General features: G+C 40.8%; 1 protein-coding gene across 2 annotated transcripts in view; it reads right to left on the bottom strand.

Annotated features, from left to right (window-relative positions):
• The window catches only part of lamb4 (laminin, beta 4), a 107,124-nt gene that overhangs the window by 59,970 nt on the left and 26,935 nt on the right, over window positions 1-20,219 (bottom strand). For both annotated transcript variants that reach the window (XM_028812511.2, XM_028812512.2), the window contains exons 4-6: window positions 9,023-9,158; window positions 7,901-7,974; window positions 7,152-7,340 (exon numbers count right to left, since the gene is read on the bottom strand). In XM_028812511.2, coding sequence (XP_028668344.2) covers window positions 7,152-7,340; window positions 7,901-7,974; window positions 9,023-9,158 — 399 coding nt within the window. The remainder of the gene's footprint in view (window positions 1-7,151; window positions 7,341-7,900; window positions 7,975-9,022; window positions 9,159-20,219) is intronic.

Raw genomic sequence — 20,219 nt, 5'->3', positions numbered from 1 at the left:
AAATTTCCATGTTTTTAGTAGAAATGTATGATTTTTTTATCAAGATACCATTACAGTGATTTAAAATTATAGACAAGAAATTAATAGTATTTTTAATGGGTATTACAGCTTGAAATGACTAATTTTTAAATTTATTGTTCAATTATGACTGCAAAGCCCCATTATCAGCAGACATTCCTTTAGTGCCCTAATGATCAGCTCCCTTGGCTTATCCTTAACAACATTCGCACCACTGAAGCATTTTATTCTGTTCAATAATCTTTATATATAATCTTCATTTGGATCTTGATCTTTGTTTGTCCGCGAATTCACTGCCTTGTGTGGTGTTCCTGCTGTGTTCAGTAGAAGGCAGTAGTGATGGAGGAGGATAGGAAGTGAGGGGGAGGATCGTTGGATGAGGTTGGAGTGTGGTGATTAAAGAGGATTGAACTAAAGGAGACTACGTGCTGTTTGTACTGGCTGAATACACAACACCTTGGTTGTTACTTTTGTTTACAAACACTGTCGATAGCACTCTTTGTGTTTAGATCTGGCGTCGACACCGTGCTTTGTGTTTAGATCTGGCGTCGACACCTGCTTCGTTGTCAAGACTGTGGTTTTTTGTGTTTCTATCGACCGTCGTTGGCAGCACTTCGTCCAAATCGAATGTTCACCCACTTCTTGGAGTCGGCAGTCAGAGTATATAAGTTGGGCACACTTCTGTGATTTTCCATCAGTCGGTGTTTGGAGTTCAAGAAAGAAGCATTGCTTCTTCCTTACTCTTTGGATTGCCACAAAGCAACCAGCGAGATCGGAGAAAGGTTGAGAAGAGATCGTGAGAGGAAACGACAGCGTCATGAAAACGAGACGGACTGTGAACGGAGAGAAGCAGAAATGCTCCTCCACCACCACATAATTACTATTCGGACAGTGATTCCGAGTAGGCCGTTCCTATCGAATCAGTGTCCAAGGGTTTTGTTTTGTAATTTTGTTTCCCTTATAAAAAATCAATGCTGTGCGACGAAGGGCCCAGTTCACGACTGGCAGCCGCGTTTAAACAGGGAGCCCTTCACAGACAACTTTAACACGCGCAATGTAGTTGGGCACACACGGCTAGTGCAAGTATATTGTTGCAGGGTTGCAAGGTGCTGGCATTCTCAAGAAACATGTCAGTCTATTGTTTTTATTTATTTATTTGTTTGTTTATTTGTTTATGTATTTATGTTTTTCAGAATGGAGGATATTCCATGTGACCAATTGCCAAGAAATGGATCTAACCAGGATAGAAAAAGGAGGGGAATGCTTAGATGGACAAGTGCTCAAGGGCATAAGTACATCAGAGTCTGTAGTTTGAGAAACAAATGCCTTACAGGGCATAAGTTGGCTTCTTCCTTAAATACACATCAAGTATCAGATTGACTCACTGAGTTCAGGCACCATTTTGCCAGCTTCAATCAGATTGTGTGAATTTTTTTTTTTTACACCCAATACTTTCTGTTGCATTTATTACGATCACCAGACACTCACAAACATAAGATTGTGGGTCTCTCACCTGCTCTCTGACTCTATCCTTTGAGATCCTTTGGGAAACGTGCCGGAGTGTGAAACAGGTTGAATGCTTGAGCACACTATCCACCAATGCCCAGTCACTGGAGAATAAGGTGGATAACATCATAGCAAGAAAAACGTTCCAGCAAATCGTTCTGGTTTACAACATCTTTTGTTTCGCAGAGACACGGCTGTGTCCAACGATACCAAATCATGCAATCTGACCTGCTGAATCACTCTCTCTGTTTACCGTATGGGTAGAACACAGGAGCCCAGCAAATCAAAAGGTGGAGGTGTATGTCACTTGGTAAACAACAACTGGTGTGACAGCAGGAACATGGTTGTCTTAGCACCCTACTACTCACCTGATGATTAAATGCATACTTTTATTTTCCTTAGTAGCTTATTTTGGCCATTGTCACAACCATGTATTTTCCACCTAAAGCAGAAATGGACTCTGCGCAGGTGGAACTGCATGAGACTCTCAATTACCTCCAGAATAATAACCTAGACACTGCTTCCATCATGGCTGGTGATTTCAACAAGGCTAGTCTCAAAAAAGTAATGATGAACTTTTATCAGCATGTTACATGTTCTACCACAGGGAATAGGACAGTGACCATTGCTATACTCCATATAAGATGGCTATAAGTCAAAGGTACTGCCTGTGTTTGGTAAATTTGACAATGCCCAGATACAAATAAAAGTTAAAGCAGGAAGCTTTAACATCCACCTTCAAAAATATTCTGACAGAAAGTATCTCTGCCTGATTTGGAAACAGCACTCAGCAGGACCGCAAGGCTATGCAGAGAGTGGTGCAATCAATTGAACGCATTAGACAGTGTACACTCCCTAACTTCCAGGACATGTATACCAAGCAATGTTTGACCAAGACAAGGAAAATTATCCGTGACACCAGCCATCCCAACAGCAGCATCTTTTCTGTTCTGAGGTCAGGTAAACACTACCACTGCCTAAAATCCAGTTCAGAGAGACTGAGGAGGAACTTTTTCCACAGTCCATCTGCATATTGAATAATGAAAGTGTCTAGAACTACATAATGTCCTATTGTTAACTCTCTAACATTAAGCTATTTAGATATTTATTTAGTTATTATTTGTTATTTATCCCATATTTATAATTCTATTAATGATTTCTGAATATTTATAAAGTCACGTGTTGTTATTGTTCTTTTTTATTCTTCTTCAAGGCACAATCATTGGAGTTGGGCAACTAAACATTTCACTACATATTGTACAGGCTGTACAATTTGTATGCAACAGTAAAATTTGATGTGATTTGAAATACCAGTGTCATCTGCAACAGAGACAAAAATGATTCAGGGATGCTGGCCTAATAAGTAGAGTTTAAAAGAAAAAGCCATATCTGAAACTGGCAAAAAAAAAAAAATGGGCAGAATAAAACAGACATTGGATGGAAAATCACAGGAAAAGCCTAATATGGTCAGTATCTTGGAATTGTCTTTTGACTCATATATATATATATATATGTGTTTTTATAGTACAGTATATATATATATATATATATATATATATATATATATATATATATATATATATATACACACACACATACACAGGGCTGCCAAAGTTAACACATTAACGCGTGCAATTAATTTCATACGTATAATGTGTTATTTTATTTATACACATGTATTGTTTTCTATCTAAGCCAATGGTTTTCAAAGCGGTGGCTGGGGCCTTGCCGAAGCTGACATTATTAAAAAAAAAATCAATTCCAGTTTTAAAGATTCTCTTTAAATTACCTGGACTGAATAGGTGTTTCAGTTGTTGCATAAAAGTTAGACATGAAAGCAGTGGTCCTGGAACAGTGCAGTACACAAACTGCTGTCATGTGCTATGCAAGTGAAAAAAAAGTGTAAAATGTGAGACTTAACATGACTGTTTGATTCCACTGTGTTCTCTCGCATTGTGCTCCTGCTGTAAGACTCAACTCCTGTATTCCCACTTTCGATCGTGCTCCTCTTCTGTGTCCATCACTTGTACCAAATCTTTCAATGCACACACACATTTGCGCTGTGTAGCAGCTTCCTCTCACACCCCCCCAACCCACACGGGTAGGCTGCACAAGGTGTCTGTCTCTCTATTTTTTAGGTCCAGTCTTAGCATTGGTAAGCTTATTTTGTCTATAATCATTTTAAGAGCAGTTTCAAAAATTGGCAAAATAAGGCAGAAGATTATACAATGAAGAACACAGTCAAATTTTAACAATTTATAGTAATGAAATACATACTCTATTTCTACCATTGCATTTTCGTATTATTAATATTACTCAACAGAAAAAGCAATTGTTTCAGGCAGAGCTGTCAATTTTTGGTAGTCTTTATCCTTCCTATAAAAATAAATATAGTATGCTAAAGTTAGAAGTTCAATTGTGCTTAAAGTTAACATAACTGGAAACTAACATTGACAATAATGACCCTATAAAAACATAAAGACACTCATCCTTTACAATTGACTTTATTTTCCATTTTTTTCATGTTTCATCTGAAGTTATATGTAACTTGGGTTATTTTTCTGCTTTTTTGATATGCATTCATGTGTATACATTTTGTAAATTAAAAATATGGAGGTTTTAGGCTTTCATTTGTTAAAATCCCCAAATGTAATATTAAGGGTGTGGTGGATGGCCGGGACCCATGCCTGGCCAGGATGCCCCTTTGATACTGGATCTGGGGGAGCAGCCATGGGATGCACACTACATCCCCCGGAACATGCGGTGGCAGCCCCCCTGGGTTGCATCAGGGCCAATACGTTGGAACACCGGAGCTCATCCCTGTTTGATTCCGTGGCCACTGCCAGGTGGAGCTGCAAGGCTTCCTGAGCCCAAGTGGGTGGTAACGCAGCCACACCCGGAAGTGAGGCCTAATGTAGGTTAATTGCCACCTGGAGCACTTCCGGGTGAACTATAAAGACAGCCTGCGGTCACTACTCAAGGTGCCAGAGTTTGGGAGGAGTAGTGGAGGAAGAGGAGTGCAGTTTGGGGTGATTTACTTTGTGTGTTGTTTTGGTACTATGTTGTGCCTGTGGGTCATGGGAAAGATGTGCCCCACAGGTGAAGAAAAATAAACCTTTTCATTTATTTCTACACGTGCCTCCGTTGTCAGTCTGTGTCGGGTCGACGCCTGTATAGCGCCTTTGCCACAACGGGTAATTATGAAGTCTCACTTTTAGATATGTATGTAAGAGTTCAGTGTGAAATAAAATGGAAACGCTTCAATCTGTTTTAATTACTGGAGGTTGAAAACCCCTGGCCAAGTCATACTGTGTGACATTTGATCACACATGTGTCAATAGTAGTAAGTTAAGCATTTGCTTTGATTAATATTATAAAAAATCATGCAGCATGACTACAGTTAGCAGTAATCGAGATACAAGATCAGGCTCTTCTTCAGAAGCATAGGCTTTATATTAGTTGGGGTCCTGATCAGATGGTAGAACATTTGTGGGGTCCTTGATTTAAAGTTTGGGAACCCCTGATCTAAGATATTCCATTAATAATGGCCGAGAAGGATGACATTTATGATGGTTGCTTTTGATTTAAAATTCTTCCAGAGGGTTCAAATGACAAATTTGTTGATACTTCTAAACTTAGTGCCAGCCAAATTTAAATACCACAGAAGTACAACAATCCTTGGCTTATCACTTAAAAGCAAAACAAGCATGATGCAACTGTAAGAAAAATCTAACTTTAGGCAGCAAAGTCTGCAGCAGATAAATATAAAAATGTGATTATTAATTAATTAATTAAAGAGGAAGGTAAACTTTTATACTGGTAAGTAGGTCTACTTTTTGTGCAGCAAGGAGAGATGATTTAAGGCGAGAAGAGGTTAAAAGATGGGATTGATGAGATGAGATTTTTTTTGCTGCGAATCGACAAGGAAGGCTCATCACATACTGGTTTAAAATTAGATTTATAATGATCTTTGAGCTAGGTGAATTGTCACAGGAACTGCATTTCAGAAAGCATTTGTGAGAAAGGACATGCAGGTGATGGGTGTAACAGAGCAAGATGCAGAGGACAGAAAGATATGGAAGAAGATGATCCGCTGTGGCAACCCCTAATGGGAACAGCCGAAAGAAGAAGAAGAAGAAATGCAACAAATAAGGCAGAATGTTGGGTAAAATATGTTAATTAAGAACTTCCCATCCCAGAATGCCCAGGGTTTTTGAAAAAAAGTGTTGGCCATTGCTTGTTCCCTATAGTTGTACCTATATAGTTGTATAGTTGTACCTACATTCACTTTTAAAGAGTTGTGACTGTTTGTGCATGTTTGGCCAGACCTTCAATTTGATGTTTCTCAAAGTCTCCAGAATGGAATTCAGAAGGAAGGACATCATCAGCAAAAGGCAACTAAGGTGTGTAGGTAAAGGTTTTAGGTGTATCATTGTGATCTGTGAGATTTATTACAAAGACATTATTTTATAAAAGATTATTCCTTTGTTGAAGCCACACACACCACTTGACAGGTTGAAACTGGCTGTGAAAATGGTCAGATACATGTGAAACACAATCCAGGCAGACAATTTTTTAAATGCTGGCATTTGATGAAAAAATATATGGCCAGAATGACCAACAGCTGCTGTCTGTAGAAGCAATAAGAACAAGTGACAGTGTTATTTGGGCAAAGTCTAAAAATAACATTGACGGCTCTGTTGAAAGTTGCCCATACCTGGCAAATATGTAAATATGTGAGTGTTTATAATGAAGAGGATCCATCAGGAAGCCAGAAGCCGACTAATGCTGCTCCCCACCTTGCCAAACCAATTCATATTGCTGACATCATCCCCCACTGAAGACTTAGTGCACGTTTAATTGGCTTTTCTCCGTCCTGGATGTGTATGTATCAATTAATTATGCATTGTATTCTTTGGGGTGGAAATTACATTTTAAAGCAAGTTAAATACATATATGTCTTTTTGTACCATATTTTTCTTGCCTGATTACATCTGTCATGTTTGCAAAAGGGATGGGTATTGGCTTTAGTCTGTTCTGCATCATGAAAGGACACAATCCCAGGGAACAAGTGCCCCCTGCTAGATACAAGATAAGAAGTTGGAGGGTAAAAATCAAATAGTTTAATCAAAAATGGACCCTTCAAAAGTTAACAGAGTAGAACTTAGTCAAAAGTGAACAGACAACTTGTTTCTCTTTACTATGCATATTTATAAATAAAAAAAGCCCAGACAAAGGACTATCGAGTAAAGGACAATGTGCTAGGGGAGGTTTAAAGGTCTGACTGTAGCAGTGAAGTGTTCAGGATATTCTGCACTTGCATGGGGTACATCTTCCTTAACCTTGTGTAGGAGCACTTGTCACATTAGAAAGGAAGGCAGATGATAGTTACCCAGTAATGATGGAGTGATCACACTCCATCATTACTGGAGCAATTCTATAATCCCATGTAAGTGCAATTATCTCATGTCAAAAGGGATGTTTAACAGTAAAGTGATGTTTTCCACAAAGCACATCATTGCACCCAAAGGTTTGGAAAACAAAGCATCAAGTTAACTGTATTCCTTAACTTTCTCTTTGCCAGACAGACAGTTTGCACAGCAATGAAAAGTTATGTCAGTCATTACCTCTCCATCAGTGGAAGGTTCTGTGCTTGAATATCTAGAATCACAAATGACGTCATCAATTCTTCGTGCTGGACCAGTTGGAACAAATGGAAATGAAGAAGCACAATCTTGAGCAAAGTATCTAAACACTTTCCATGTCTGCCCATTGTCCTTGGATCTTTCAACTACCATGGCAGCTGGTCGAAATGTCTGTTTTGGATTGCAAAATTTGAACATTAGTAAAGCCACTGTTTTCTTTTGTGCACATTTCCCAAATTTAGATATCATCTTTACATTTAATAAAAATATTACAACTTAAAATTCTTATACAACCTCCTCAAAATTGCTTAACCCAGTTCATTATAGTAGAAGGCTGGAGCCTAACCTAGCAGCAATGGGCATAAGGCAGAAATCATGAAGCCAGTCAATTGCGAGGCCCACTGTGCCACACTGTGGCCAAGATTGAAACAGAGAATGCTGTATTCATGAAGTAAAAGTGCTAATCAGTATGCTACTGTGCCCCTGAACGTGAAATTCTTATAATTCTGCAATGGAAACAACTTTATCTACCTACTAGCCTTTCTTTTGCATAGCATTTTTTGACAGTGAAAGCCATCCCCAGGTACTTTACAACTAAGTAACACTACCAGACTTGGAGTTTACAGGGCAGTGACTTAACAACTAGAGCAAACCTACAAATACTAATAATCAGCATGCAGCTAATTTCCAAACAGATTGCTAAAGAATTATATAATAGCAAAGAACATTACCTTAAATGTCAGGACAAGATGACTGAATTGAAACACAGCTTCTAAATCAAGACGAATGCTAACATGGTCAACACCTATAAGCAAAAAATGTAAAAAAAATAAAAACAAAAAGCAGAAATATATTATTTTTCAAACCATGAATTACATCTTTTGGAACTCTTCTGTTTAATTCAAATTATTTCAAATTGTTGAACAAGTTGTTGAAGAGGTTACTGAATATGCAGATCACTCAAAGCTCTGGAATGAGTTGCCTGCTTATATAAGAGGTGCCCCTTCAGTCTCAGCTTTTAAATCCCAGCTGAAGACTTGCTACTTTAGTCAAGCATACCCTGACTAGAGCTGCTGATTAGCTGTGCATACGGCATCTCTGTTTGTTAGTCATTTGTACAGAAATATAATAAATACATTATTTCTAAACCATCACTAACCCTCCTTTATTCTGTTTCTCTCCTTAGTCCCACTACTGTACAGCCAAGCTGTTCTTCTGCATATGGAAAAGTCATCTCAGATAAAGGGGCATTTGAATAATTGGATGGAAAAATTCTCTCATTAGATTAGATGGCCCAGCACAGGCTCCACTATAGAAAACCCAGGAGGAGGTAGGTGGCCAGTTGGATGAGGTCTGTCTGCAGAACTGCTCCACCAGTCTTTTATAGGGCAAACCCATTCACACACTTAAGCTCTGCCAGTTTAGTTATCCACTAACAACATAAACTATTCTGGGATTTAGGATGTAGAGAAAAGCCAAGCAAAATGACACCTTTTATTGGCTAACTAAAAAGATTACAATATGCAATCTTTCGCGGTGAAATTGCAGCAGTGAGAGAAAATCCAGGCAGATGTGAGGTTGAATATAGATAATTGACACAGACAGTTGCCTGTGCCTAATTTAACCAGGCAGCAAGGTAGCAACACCAGCTCACTTTACCACCATGCTTTCTTACAAACAACAGTCATCAGAAAATGGCACTATTCAAAAATCAACTCTTGTTTGCCTAAAAATATTTCAATTTTAGATAGAATCCTGCAATATTGAAATCTCATCTAATGAGAAAATGTCTCTTAAATGAAAAGGCTGTAAAATTCATGGAAACCATATATATATATATATATATAACTTACCATTTTCTGACTGCCACCATTTCATTTTTCGATCCGACTCAAACGTGGTGATAATGTTCTCTATTTGGTGACTTATTGGATTGTTGTAGCGGTTATATGGGTATCTGGAGTCACATGTAAAACACTTCTGTTCTTCCTGTAAACCAAAGTAAATATTTTAATATCCATCCATCCATTTTCCAACCCGCTGAATCCGAACACAGGGTCACGGGGGTCTGCTGGAGCCAATCCCAGCCAACACAGGGGGCAAGGCAGGAACAAATCCCGGGCAGGGCGCACACACACACACACCAAGCACACACTACGGACAATTTAGGATCGCCAATCCACCCAACCTGAAGTCTTTGGACTGTGGGAGGAAACCGGAGCACCCGGAGGAAACCCACGCAGACACGGGGAGAACATGCAAACTCCACGCAGGGAGGACCCGGGAAGCAAACCTGGCCCCCTTACTGAGTGCGAGCAGCACTACCACTGCGCCACCATGCCACCCAATATTTGAATATATGTAATTCAAATGATAGTTTAGAAAGGAGCTAGGGAAAAGTCCTTCAAGTCACATTTTAAGGTAGATGCTTTAATGTTTATATAGCATTCATATCAATTTGGAGGCACAGATCATTAAATGGACGATCGAAGTTTGTGACAGAAGAAAATATTTGAAAGTTGATCTGAAAGTTTTTTTTTTTTATTTATTTTAATATAATAAACTTTAAGGCAGGAAGCACTGCGGTATCCTCATGGATCTGACATCCTATATGCAAATATTGATTCATTCATTCATTATCTGTGCTCTTCATTATTCCTGATTTGGATAAATCGGGTTTGACAATTTTAGGTAAATTGTAAGGCTGAATTTTAATTCAGGGTGTCTTGGGGTTAAGTAAGGGACCAATTTGCCACCATGTATGTGTATCGATGAAGTATGGTAACTGTTCAACACTGATTATATAAAATACACATGGTGTAGTATATGAAATAAAATAAAAGCAAGCAACTACATTGTATTAATTATTATTGTTGTTTGACTCCGTGAAAAACCCGAACTACAAAGAGGACTATTTCATTTATGTTAGGTAGAATGCCCAGAGGGGACTGGGCGGTCTCGTGGCCTGGAACCCCTACAGATTTTATTTTTTTCTCCATGCTTCTGGAGTTTTTTTTTGTTTTTTCTGTCCACCCTGGCCATCGGACCTTATTCCTTTCTATGTTAATTAATGTTGTCTTATTTTAATTTCTTATTTTGTCTTTTATTTTTCTACTCTTCATTATGTAAAGCACTTTGAGCTACTTTTTGTATGAAAATGTGCTATATAAATAAATGTTGTTGTTGTTGTTTAATAAAACACTTTTTTTTTTAATTCGCAAGGCATTTGATTATATTTCTGACACATATGCACTCTCAAATATAGTCATTTCAAGGCTTAAATGATTTCCGCCATGTAAAAATACAGTTCTGCACAAATTTAGAATGGAAAATAAGTATAATAATACCAGCAGAGAACAACTTACGATTAGCACTATGTTCAGTATTATTCCTGGAGACACAAAGGTTGTTGCAATTTATACTCTTGCATACATATCTGAGCAACATCATACCATTAAAGAGTCTCTTGGGCAAAAAGAAAAAAACAATTCTATTTGTCTTCATATCTTAATTCAGCAGAAGGTAATTAACTATCAAACACACACTGACAAACTGGGACAAACAACCCTGTTGCTGGGATGGCGATCACAGTGTGTAGGGTAGGTTGTTCCTCTATGCTTGAATGTGCTTTTTGGTAAAAAAATATTTTTAAAAGTAAACACACTTACAGTATATTATTTTTCTACTTTATCCTTGTGGAGATATTTGAGTGTTCCAAAAATTCTAGAAGCTATGTTGCTTGGGGCAATTGTCTCAGGTAGAGTCACCCAGGGCAAACTGGGCCTAGGTGAGGGATCAGATGAAGAGTAGTTCATATGACTGTCACGGAAAGGAGCAAGAAGGATCCAGTAACATTGCTCGGAAAAGGGGAATCATGCCCTAGAGCCAAGCCTCCTGTGACCCAGAATGGATGAATACAGTTGTGCTTAAAAGTTTGTGAACCGTTTAGAATTTTCTATATTTCTGCATAAATATGACCTAAAACATCATCAGATTTTCACTCAAGTCCTAAAAGTAGATAAAGAGAAACCAGTTAAACAAATGAGACAAAAATATTATACTTGGTCATTTATTTATTGAGGAAAATGATTGAATATTACATTTTGGTGAGTGGCAAAAGTATGTGAACCTCTAGGATTAGCAGTTAGTTTGAAGGTGAAATTAGAGTCCGGTGTTTTCAATCAATGGGATGACAATCACGTGTGAGTGGGCACCCTGTGTTATTTAAAAAACAGGGATCTATCAAAGTCTGCTCTTCACAACACATGTTTGTGGAAGTGTATCATGGCACGAACAAAGGAGATTTCTGAGGACATCACAAAAAGAGTTGTTGATGCTAATCAGGCTGGAAAAGGTTACAAAACCATCTCTAAAGAGTTTGGACTCCACCAATCCACAGTCAGACAGATTGTGTACAAATGGAGGAAATTCAAGACCATTGTTACCCTCCCCAGGAGTGGTCAACCATCACTCCAAGAGCAAGGCGTGTAATAGTCGGTGAGGTCACAAAGGACCCCAGGGTAACTTCTAAGCAACTGAAGGCCTCTCTCACATTGGCTAATGTTCATGTTCATGAGTCCACCATCAGGAGAACACTGAACAATAATGGTGTGCATGGCAGGGTTGCAAGAAGAAAGCCACTGCTCTTCAAAAAAACATTGTTGCTCATCTGCAGTTTGCTAAAGATTACGTGGACAAACCAGAAGGCTATTGGAAGAATGTTTTGTGGACGGATGAGACCAAAATAGAACTTTTTGGTTTAAATGAAAAGCGTTATGTTTGGAGAAAGGAGAACACTGCATTCCAGCATAAGAACCTTATCCCATCTGTGAAACATGGTGGTGGTAGTATCATGGTTTGGGCCTGTTTTGCTGCATCTGGGCCAGGACGGCTTGCCTTCATTGATGGAACAATGAATTCTGAATTATATCAGAGAAGCTTAAAGGAAAATGTCGGGACATCTGTCCATCAACTGAATCTCAAGAGAAGGTGGATCATGCAGCAAGACAACGACCCTAAGCACACAAGTCGTTCTAACAAAGAATTGTTAAAGAAGAATAAAGTTAATGTTTTGGAATGGCCAAGTCAAAGTCCTGACCTTAATCCAATCGAAATGTTGTGGAAGGACCTGAAGCGAGCAGTTAATGTGAGGAAACCCACCAACATCCCAGAGTTGAAGCTGTTCTGTACAGAGGAATGGGCTAAAATTCCTCCAAGCCGGTGTGCAGGACTGATCAACAGTTACCGGAAACATTTAGTTGCAGTTATTGCTGCAAAGGGGGGTCACACCAGATACTGAAAGCAAAGGTTCACATACTTTTGCCACTCACAAATATGTAGTATTCGATCATTTTCCTTAATAAATAAATGACCAAGTATAATATTTTTGTCTCATTTGTTTAATTGGTTTCTCTTTATCTACTTTTAGGACTTGAGTGAAAATTTGATGATGTTTTAGGTCATATTTATGCAGAAATATAGAAAATTCTAAAGGGCTCACAAACTTTCAAGCACAACTGTATGTTATCTTTGATTTTCACAGTTACAAACACTCAATTAGTCTTAACATGTGAAATGAAAATTGTAATGAGCTGAGCATTGATTACGTGAATAGCTATTCACATAAGCAAGCAGTGCAGTTCTGCAAATAAAACATTAAACAGTATGTCAGGCGAGTGGCATAAAGAACATATTATTTAGGCATACATATAAATTTAATTTTTTGAACATATTCCATCATTACAGAATTTCCGAGCAGCCGACACAAAGTGTTCAGAAGAATAATACCTTTGTTAAAAATAAAGTCTAAAAAGAATACAAAACACATAAAACAGCAATTTAACAGTGCTGACAGTGAATCTGCATGTTTGTGGACAACTACAAACTCAAAGGAGTGGAGTTTACTGGCAAAATCTTGAAAATAAGAAATCCTTGAAAAAAAGCAATTAAAGCAATTTAAGAGAAGTGCCGATTTTTTTTCTGAAAATTTAGTGCAAACTAAACAAGTCAACTCAAGTTGGGGAGCATGCACCGGTACAGTGTGTTACCACACCCACCACACAACAAAACAGCTTGGGATCCTGGTTGGCAATCCCCCCAGGCAGACATGTGGTCCAGTCCCACACTCCGGAAATGGCCCCCTATCTGCCGCAGCCAGGTGTTACGTAGGCGACCCCTTGGCTTAGTCCAGCCACTTGGGTCCCCAACAATAAGCATCCAACAAGCTGGATCGCCTTTGGGAATACGCGCCACATGGCCGTAGTGCCATAACTGATGCTCCCTCACAATGGAGGTAATGTGCCTCATTCGGGACTCTATGAGCAACCGCTCATTCGACACAAAGTCAAATCAATGGTACCCAAGGATTTTCTGGAGAGACACAATACCAAAGGAGTCCAGTCTTCATCTCAGGTCACTGGATAGCATCCATGTCTCACAACCATATAGTAAGACAGGAAGCACCAGGACTCTAAAGACTTGGACCTTTGTCCTTTTGCATAGATATTGGGTGCGCCACACATTCCTTTCCAGCGACCTCATGACCCACCATGCTCTCCCCATCTGTCTACTGACTTCATAGGAAGAGTCACCAGAGACATGAATGTCACTGCCAAGGTAAGTAAACCTCTCAACAAGGTCGACACTCTTTCCACAAACAGACACACTGCTCATGGCTGTGCCCAAGAGGTCATTAAAGGTCATTAAAGGCCTGGATCTTGGTTTTTATCCAGGACACTCGCAAGCACAGACACTCAGACTCTCCTTGCTCAGTCTCTCGAGTGCCTGGACCACAGCCTCCATTGACTCTGTGAAGATCATAGCATCGTCAGCAAAGTCAAGATCCGTGAATCTTTCTTTGCCAACAGATGCCCCACAGCCTCTGGACCCCACGATTTGCTCAACACCCAGTCCATGCAAGCATTGAACAGAGTAGGAACAAGAACACACCCCTGACGAAGCCTAGAATCAACTAGGAAAAATACAGAGGTTCTGCCTCCACTCTGCACAGCACTCACAGTACCAGTGTACAGGCCAGCCATGATATCCAGCAACCTTGAGGGAACCCCGCGAACCCTTAGGATGTCCCACAGGGCTGCTCAACCAGCTGAGTCGAACGCTTTATGAAAATCGACAAAGGCTGCAAAAAAAACTCTGCTGATATTCGCGTTTACGCTGCATGAGAACCCTTAGTCCCAGGATGCGGTTGATGGTAGACTTCTTAGGCATAAAACCAGACTGTTCCAGTCGCTGGTAGGTAAAGAAGTGATCACAGATCCTATTGAGGACGACCCTAGTAAGGACCTTACCCGGCACCAAGAGCAGTGTTATCCCCCTGTAGTTGCTGCAATCCAAGCGATCACCCTTCCCTTTGCAGATAGGGATGACAAGTCCCCTTTTCCAGTCAGTTGGGATGATGCCAGTCTCCCAAATGGAAGCAAAGATTGCTTGGAGAATCAGCCTCAAGAATTGTGGACTCAGAAATATCCAACGTCCTAGCCGGAGGATCAGCTTTGAACAACAGCTCAAAGTAGCCAGCCCAGCGGGTCACAACTGCAGTGTCATCCGTGAGGACCATTCCATCAGCCACCCTGACTGCGACTCCAAGGAACAGATTTAGATGTGCATAGTGCTTTGCTTCCTCAATAAGCAGGACGTGGGTCGCTAAACCACAGATGGTGTGTCACTTTGCTAACAGATTCCTCTAACAATTGCCTCTTTATCTGCCCTCAGAGCTTTCGCAGCCGCACTTCTCAGTTCCCGGTACAGACCAGAGTTGCCATTGAACTGTGCACTGTGACTCCTCTCGATATTATCCAGGGTGCCCTGCGAGATGAAACACCTCCTTCTGGGAACACCGGTAACACAAACACAACCCTCAGCAACCTTCAGGGTCTTGTCACGGAAGGTCTCCCACATCACAATAGGATCGGCAGTTGTACCGAAATCTGCAAGTTCCTCACACAAACAGCGTGTAAAATCATTAGAAACAGCCTGTTCTTGGAGCCTGGCCAAGTCCAGGCTCATTTTCCTAGTAGGTAGTAACCTACTGGACCTAAGCTGGATCCTAAGAGTAGCAACAACAAGTCTATGGTCAGAATTCACAAACTGGGCAATTCTATAGACCCTGAAGTTTTGCAAGAGCCTCCAGCATCTGCCCACGAGGATGTGATCGATCTCTTTCACCGCACCACTAGTATGGGAGTACCAAGTCCAATGATGTGGCTCAGGGCGCTGGAACCAGGATCCAGCGATTCTCAGCCCCTGCCCTTTTGCAAAGTCACTTTCATCGCAGTCAGTAGACCCATGAGGACTGAGGCAATCCTCATAGTCAGCCCTGTCAGTGCCAGTGGCTTCACTGAAGTCACCCACGACCAGAGGAGTGTCACCTCGTGGGCACCTATCAACCACCAAGCGAAGTTGCGAATAAAATGTCTCCCTCGCCAAGACATCATTCACCACGGCCGGAGCATACACTGAGACAACAGACAAGGCACCCAGGGAGTGCCGTAATCTGAGTCTCATAATACGCTCATTGAAAGGAGTGACATCGGACACCATCGGAAGAAGCCAAACCACTACAGAAACAGCTACTCCCCGAGTATGACAGCAATCAGAGCAACCAGACAAATAAAAGGTGTATTCATCTGCAGAGATCTGGCCAGTTCCTGGTCTGTGCACCTCAGAGAGTGCCGCCACTGAAATGCAGAGTTTATGCAGCTCCTCTGACAGCAGAGAAAGATGATCAGCAGAGACAAGACGTTCCATGCGCCTACCTGGATGGGCCGTCTCAAATTGGGACCTGAGTGCTGCCATGCAGCGGGTGACGCCTGACAACCACACCAGTTCTGATCCCCAACAGACCTGACCCCATTGGCTCTCCAATGGTTTCAACTCTTCCGGGGATGGGACTCCCGAGGGCTTTCCCCCATCCACTTCATGATGCGAGCAGCCTTCCTATGGGTGGCTGCAGCAGAGATACTCCTGCAGAGAGCAAAAAGGAGTCCTTTCTGTAGTCTCTGAGCTTTGTGAAGTTTTTTTACAGTGGCTAGAGTGCCAATCCTGCCCCCAACCCCCATGATTACTTTGCAAGTTGGAGGACCACTTGTAGGACCGCTTGTATGGGTTTAACGTCATACCCAGGACAAACTAAACAGATTTTGCATTAATCTAAATTTAATTTGACAACAAAAAGATGATTTGTAGCTGATCAGGTTTTTTTATTTTATTTTTTACTTTGTATTATTGATTGAGGTGTTACATCACCAATCAGAGAATTTGTAAAGTGTTTTTAATCTCTGAATTCTCTGGCAGGGACTTTCCACTTTGACAGACATTCACACGAAATTTCATACTGGGAGACTCCTATTCCAAATCTGTCCAATAGCACATGAATGCAGCATTAGAGGGGATGAATGGAGCACTACTTGGCATGAGAATTCACAAAAATGTAATACAATATCTCAATAAAATTAATTTAACTATATAGACATGCATATGGATGTTGCCTTAGGCATCCAAGTGCATATTTAACAATTTGCGATAATTTAACACAAATGTGTTGCATTTGTAAATTTTGAAAAAATGCTTTTGTGATTCTGATCAGCATATTTCCTCTTCTCATTTTGTGGCTGATCCGAACAAGTCTTTACATAGGCATATACAGTAAATCTTAATTTTTAAAATTCCCTTTGAAAAGAATTACCTAGCCTAACATGAATCTACCAGCACACACAGATATGACAAAGGAATTTAATACATCTGTATTTAGAGGACGTGAAAGGACATGTGCATAAGATGAGGCACATGTTCAAAGCAGTGAAATCTCTACAAATGAAAACTCTCAAAATGATATCACACAAGTGCTATGAAAATATATAAATGTTTAAAATGTTACAAAATAGTTTGCAATGTACATACTATAAAAACATGAAAAAAATGTATTAATTTTCAATAGGTCTTTTGAAAAACTCAAAATCATAAAGTGCCTTCCTGTTGCCAGCACACATATTTTGTAGTGTTTCTTTTACATATTTGGCTGACACCTTTATCTAAGGTGACTTACAACATCTGAGATACAGTTGATTACATTTCTTTTGTTTCTCCAGTTAGAACAGGTGAAGTGATGCGCTCATGGTCACACAATATCAATAGTGAGATTTGCACCCACAGCCTCAGGGTTTGAGGTTCATGCCCTTAACCACTAGGCCACACTGCCTATCTAACAGGCAGTTAGTTACCTTAAAAGAAAAATACCATTAGCAAGAAAAATGACTCCCAGGGTAAATAATGATTTCTGAATAATTAAATTTACAATCAAAGCATTAAAAAAAGCTGCTTTGTATCTACAATATCTAAATGCACAGGGCTTTCTGATATTCCCTGATATTAAGCAAGTATTAAGTTAGGATCTCAAAACAGACATTGAATATATTCTTGTAAAAGAAATTTAAGTATCTGTGACTGCAGTAAATTACATTATTTTCCTCAACAAAGTACTGTACATTAACTGTTCTTGTTAAGCTTTTATGGTGAAATTATTTGTGTCTCACTTAAAGTTGCTGTGTTATGAAATCACAAAATATTTAAACTTATATTAAAACAGCAGCACAAAAGACATATCAATAAACTGCTTAAGTGACTAATTATTACAAAATTGTGGCCATGGCCTGTTGGGGATGCTCTAGAGCTGATCCCAAACTCAGAATGAAGCTAACAACACCAGGAAAATGAGAAAAGATAGCTCAAGGAAGATTTAAAGCAGTTGCCCCATTGAGTCTAAGAAAACATAATTGCTTGGGCTGCCTGCTCTGCTTACTCAGCTGTAATGTATAATCACTCTCCTGTGTCGCACCTTTTGTCACATTTGACCTCTCTTCTTTCCACCAGTTGAGTATGCCAAACGTTTCCTCCCAATTCCTTAGATAGATAGATAGATAGATAGATAGATAGATAGATAGATAGATAGATAGATAGATAGATAGATAGATAGATAGATAGATAGATAGATAGATAGATAGATAGATAGATAGATAGATAGATAGTGTGATGGACGACCGGCTATGGACTCCGGTCGCCACCCCCAGGCCGCTAGGAGGAGCCCTCCGGACAGCATATTCGTGCCCCGAGTTCCAGCAGGGCCTCATGGACTTTGTAGTGTTGTGACACAGCCCTGCTGGATACCTTGGGGGCCGCCAGGAGTCGCTGTAGGGGGGCTAGTAGGATCTTGCGTGCCCTATAACCCGGGAGTGCGTCTCAGTCACGTGACTGGAGGAAGCGACGTGCTCCCGGGATGAAGTAGAGGACTGTTTGCCCTGACCCGGAAGGAAATGGACTTGTGGGTTGTGCTTGGAACCACTTCCGGGTCAGGAGCTATAAAAGGACTAAGGAAAGCCCAGTACACTGAGCTGAGCTGGGTGGAAGGGTGGCAACGCGTCTGGGAGTGGAGGATTGGTTATTGTTTATTGTTGTTGTTGTTATTATTATTATTATTGAGTATTGTGGAGAGGAGGGTGCTTTGTGCACTTATTTATAATAATAAATATTATATTTGGACTTTTACCTGGTGTCTGACGTCTAGCCTGAGGGTTCAAGGGGTCACGGAGACCTCTATCTGTCACAATAGATAGATAGATAGATAGATAGATAGATAGATAGATAGATAGATAGATAGATAGATAGATAGATAGATAGATAGATAGATAGATAGATAGATAGATAGATAGATAGATAGATAGATAGATACTTTATTAATCCCCAAGGGGAAATTCACATACTCCAGCAGCAGCATTCTGATAAAAGCAATATTAATTAAAGAGTGATGAAAACACAGTGCAAGTTAAAAAGTGCAAGTTGGAGAGTGCAAGGCAGGTATAACAGACAATAACTTTTTATAATGTTACCGTTGACCCCCACGGGTGGAATTGAAGAGTCGCATAGTGTGGGGGAGGAACGATCTCCTCAGACTGTCAGTGGAGCAGGACAGTGACAGCAGACTGTCGCTGAAGCTGCTCCTCTGTCTGGAGATGATACTGTTCAGTGGATGCAGTGGATTGTCCATGATTGACAGGAGCCTGCTCAGTGCCCGTCGCTCCGCCACAAATGTCAAACTGTCCAGCTCCATGCCTATAATAGAGCCTGCCTTCCTCACCAGTTTGTCCAGGCGTGAGGCGTCCCTCTTCTTTATGCTGCCTCCCCAGCACACCACCGCGTAGAAGAGGGTGCTCGCCACAACCATTTGATAGAACATCTGCAGCATCTTATTGCAGATGTTGAAGGATGCCAGTCTTCTAAGGAAGTATAGCCGGCTCTGTCCTCCCTTGCACAGAGCATCAGTAGTCCAGTCCAGTTTATCATCCAGCTGCACTCCCAGGTATTCATAGGTCTGTACCTTCTGCACACAGTCACCTCTGATGATCACGGTGTTTGTGAGGGGCCTGAGCCTCCTAAAATCCACCACCAGCTCTTTGATTTTGCTGGTGTTCAGTTGTAGGTGGTTTGAGTCGCACCATTTAACAAAGTCCTTGATTAGGGTCCTATACTCCTCCTCCTGCCCACTCCTGATGCAGCCCATGATAGCAGTGTCATCAGCGAACTTTTGCACATGGCAGGACTCCGAGTTGTATTGGAAGTCCGATTTATATAGGCTGAACAGGACCAGAGAAAGCACAGTCCCCTGCGGCGCTCCTGTGTTGCTGACCACAATGTCAGACCTGCAGTTCCCAAGACGCACATACTGAGGTCTGTCTGTAAGATAGTCCACGATCCATGCCACCAGGTATGAATCTACTCCCGTCTCTGTCAGCTTGTCCCTAAGGATCAGATGTTGGATGGTGTTGAAGGCGCTAGAGAAGTCCAGAAATATAATTCTTACAGCACCACTGCCTCTGTCCAAGTGGGAGAGGGATCGGTGTAGCATGTAGATGATGGCATCCTCCTGGTATGCGAACTGCAGAGGGTTGAGGGTGTGGCAGACCTGTGGCCTCAGGTGGTGAAGCAGCAGCTGCTCCATTGACTTCATCACATGTGATGTCAGGGCGACAGGCCTGAAGT

The sequence above is a fragment of the Erpetoichthys calabaricus genome, chromosome 1 (genome assembly GCF_900747795.2).
Source record: "Erpetoichthys calabaricus chromosome 1, fErpCal1.3, whole genome shotgun sequence".
In the NCBI taxonomy this organism is placed as follows: domain Eukaryota; kingdom Metazoa; phylum Chordata; class Cladistia; order Polypteriformes; family Polypteridae; genus Erpetoichthys; species Erpetoichthys calabaricus.
The sequence above is the reverse complement of the archived record's forward strand: the minus strand, read 5'-3'. Positions and strand labels throughout refer to the sequence as shown.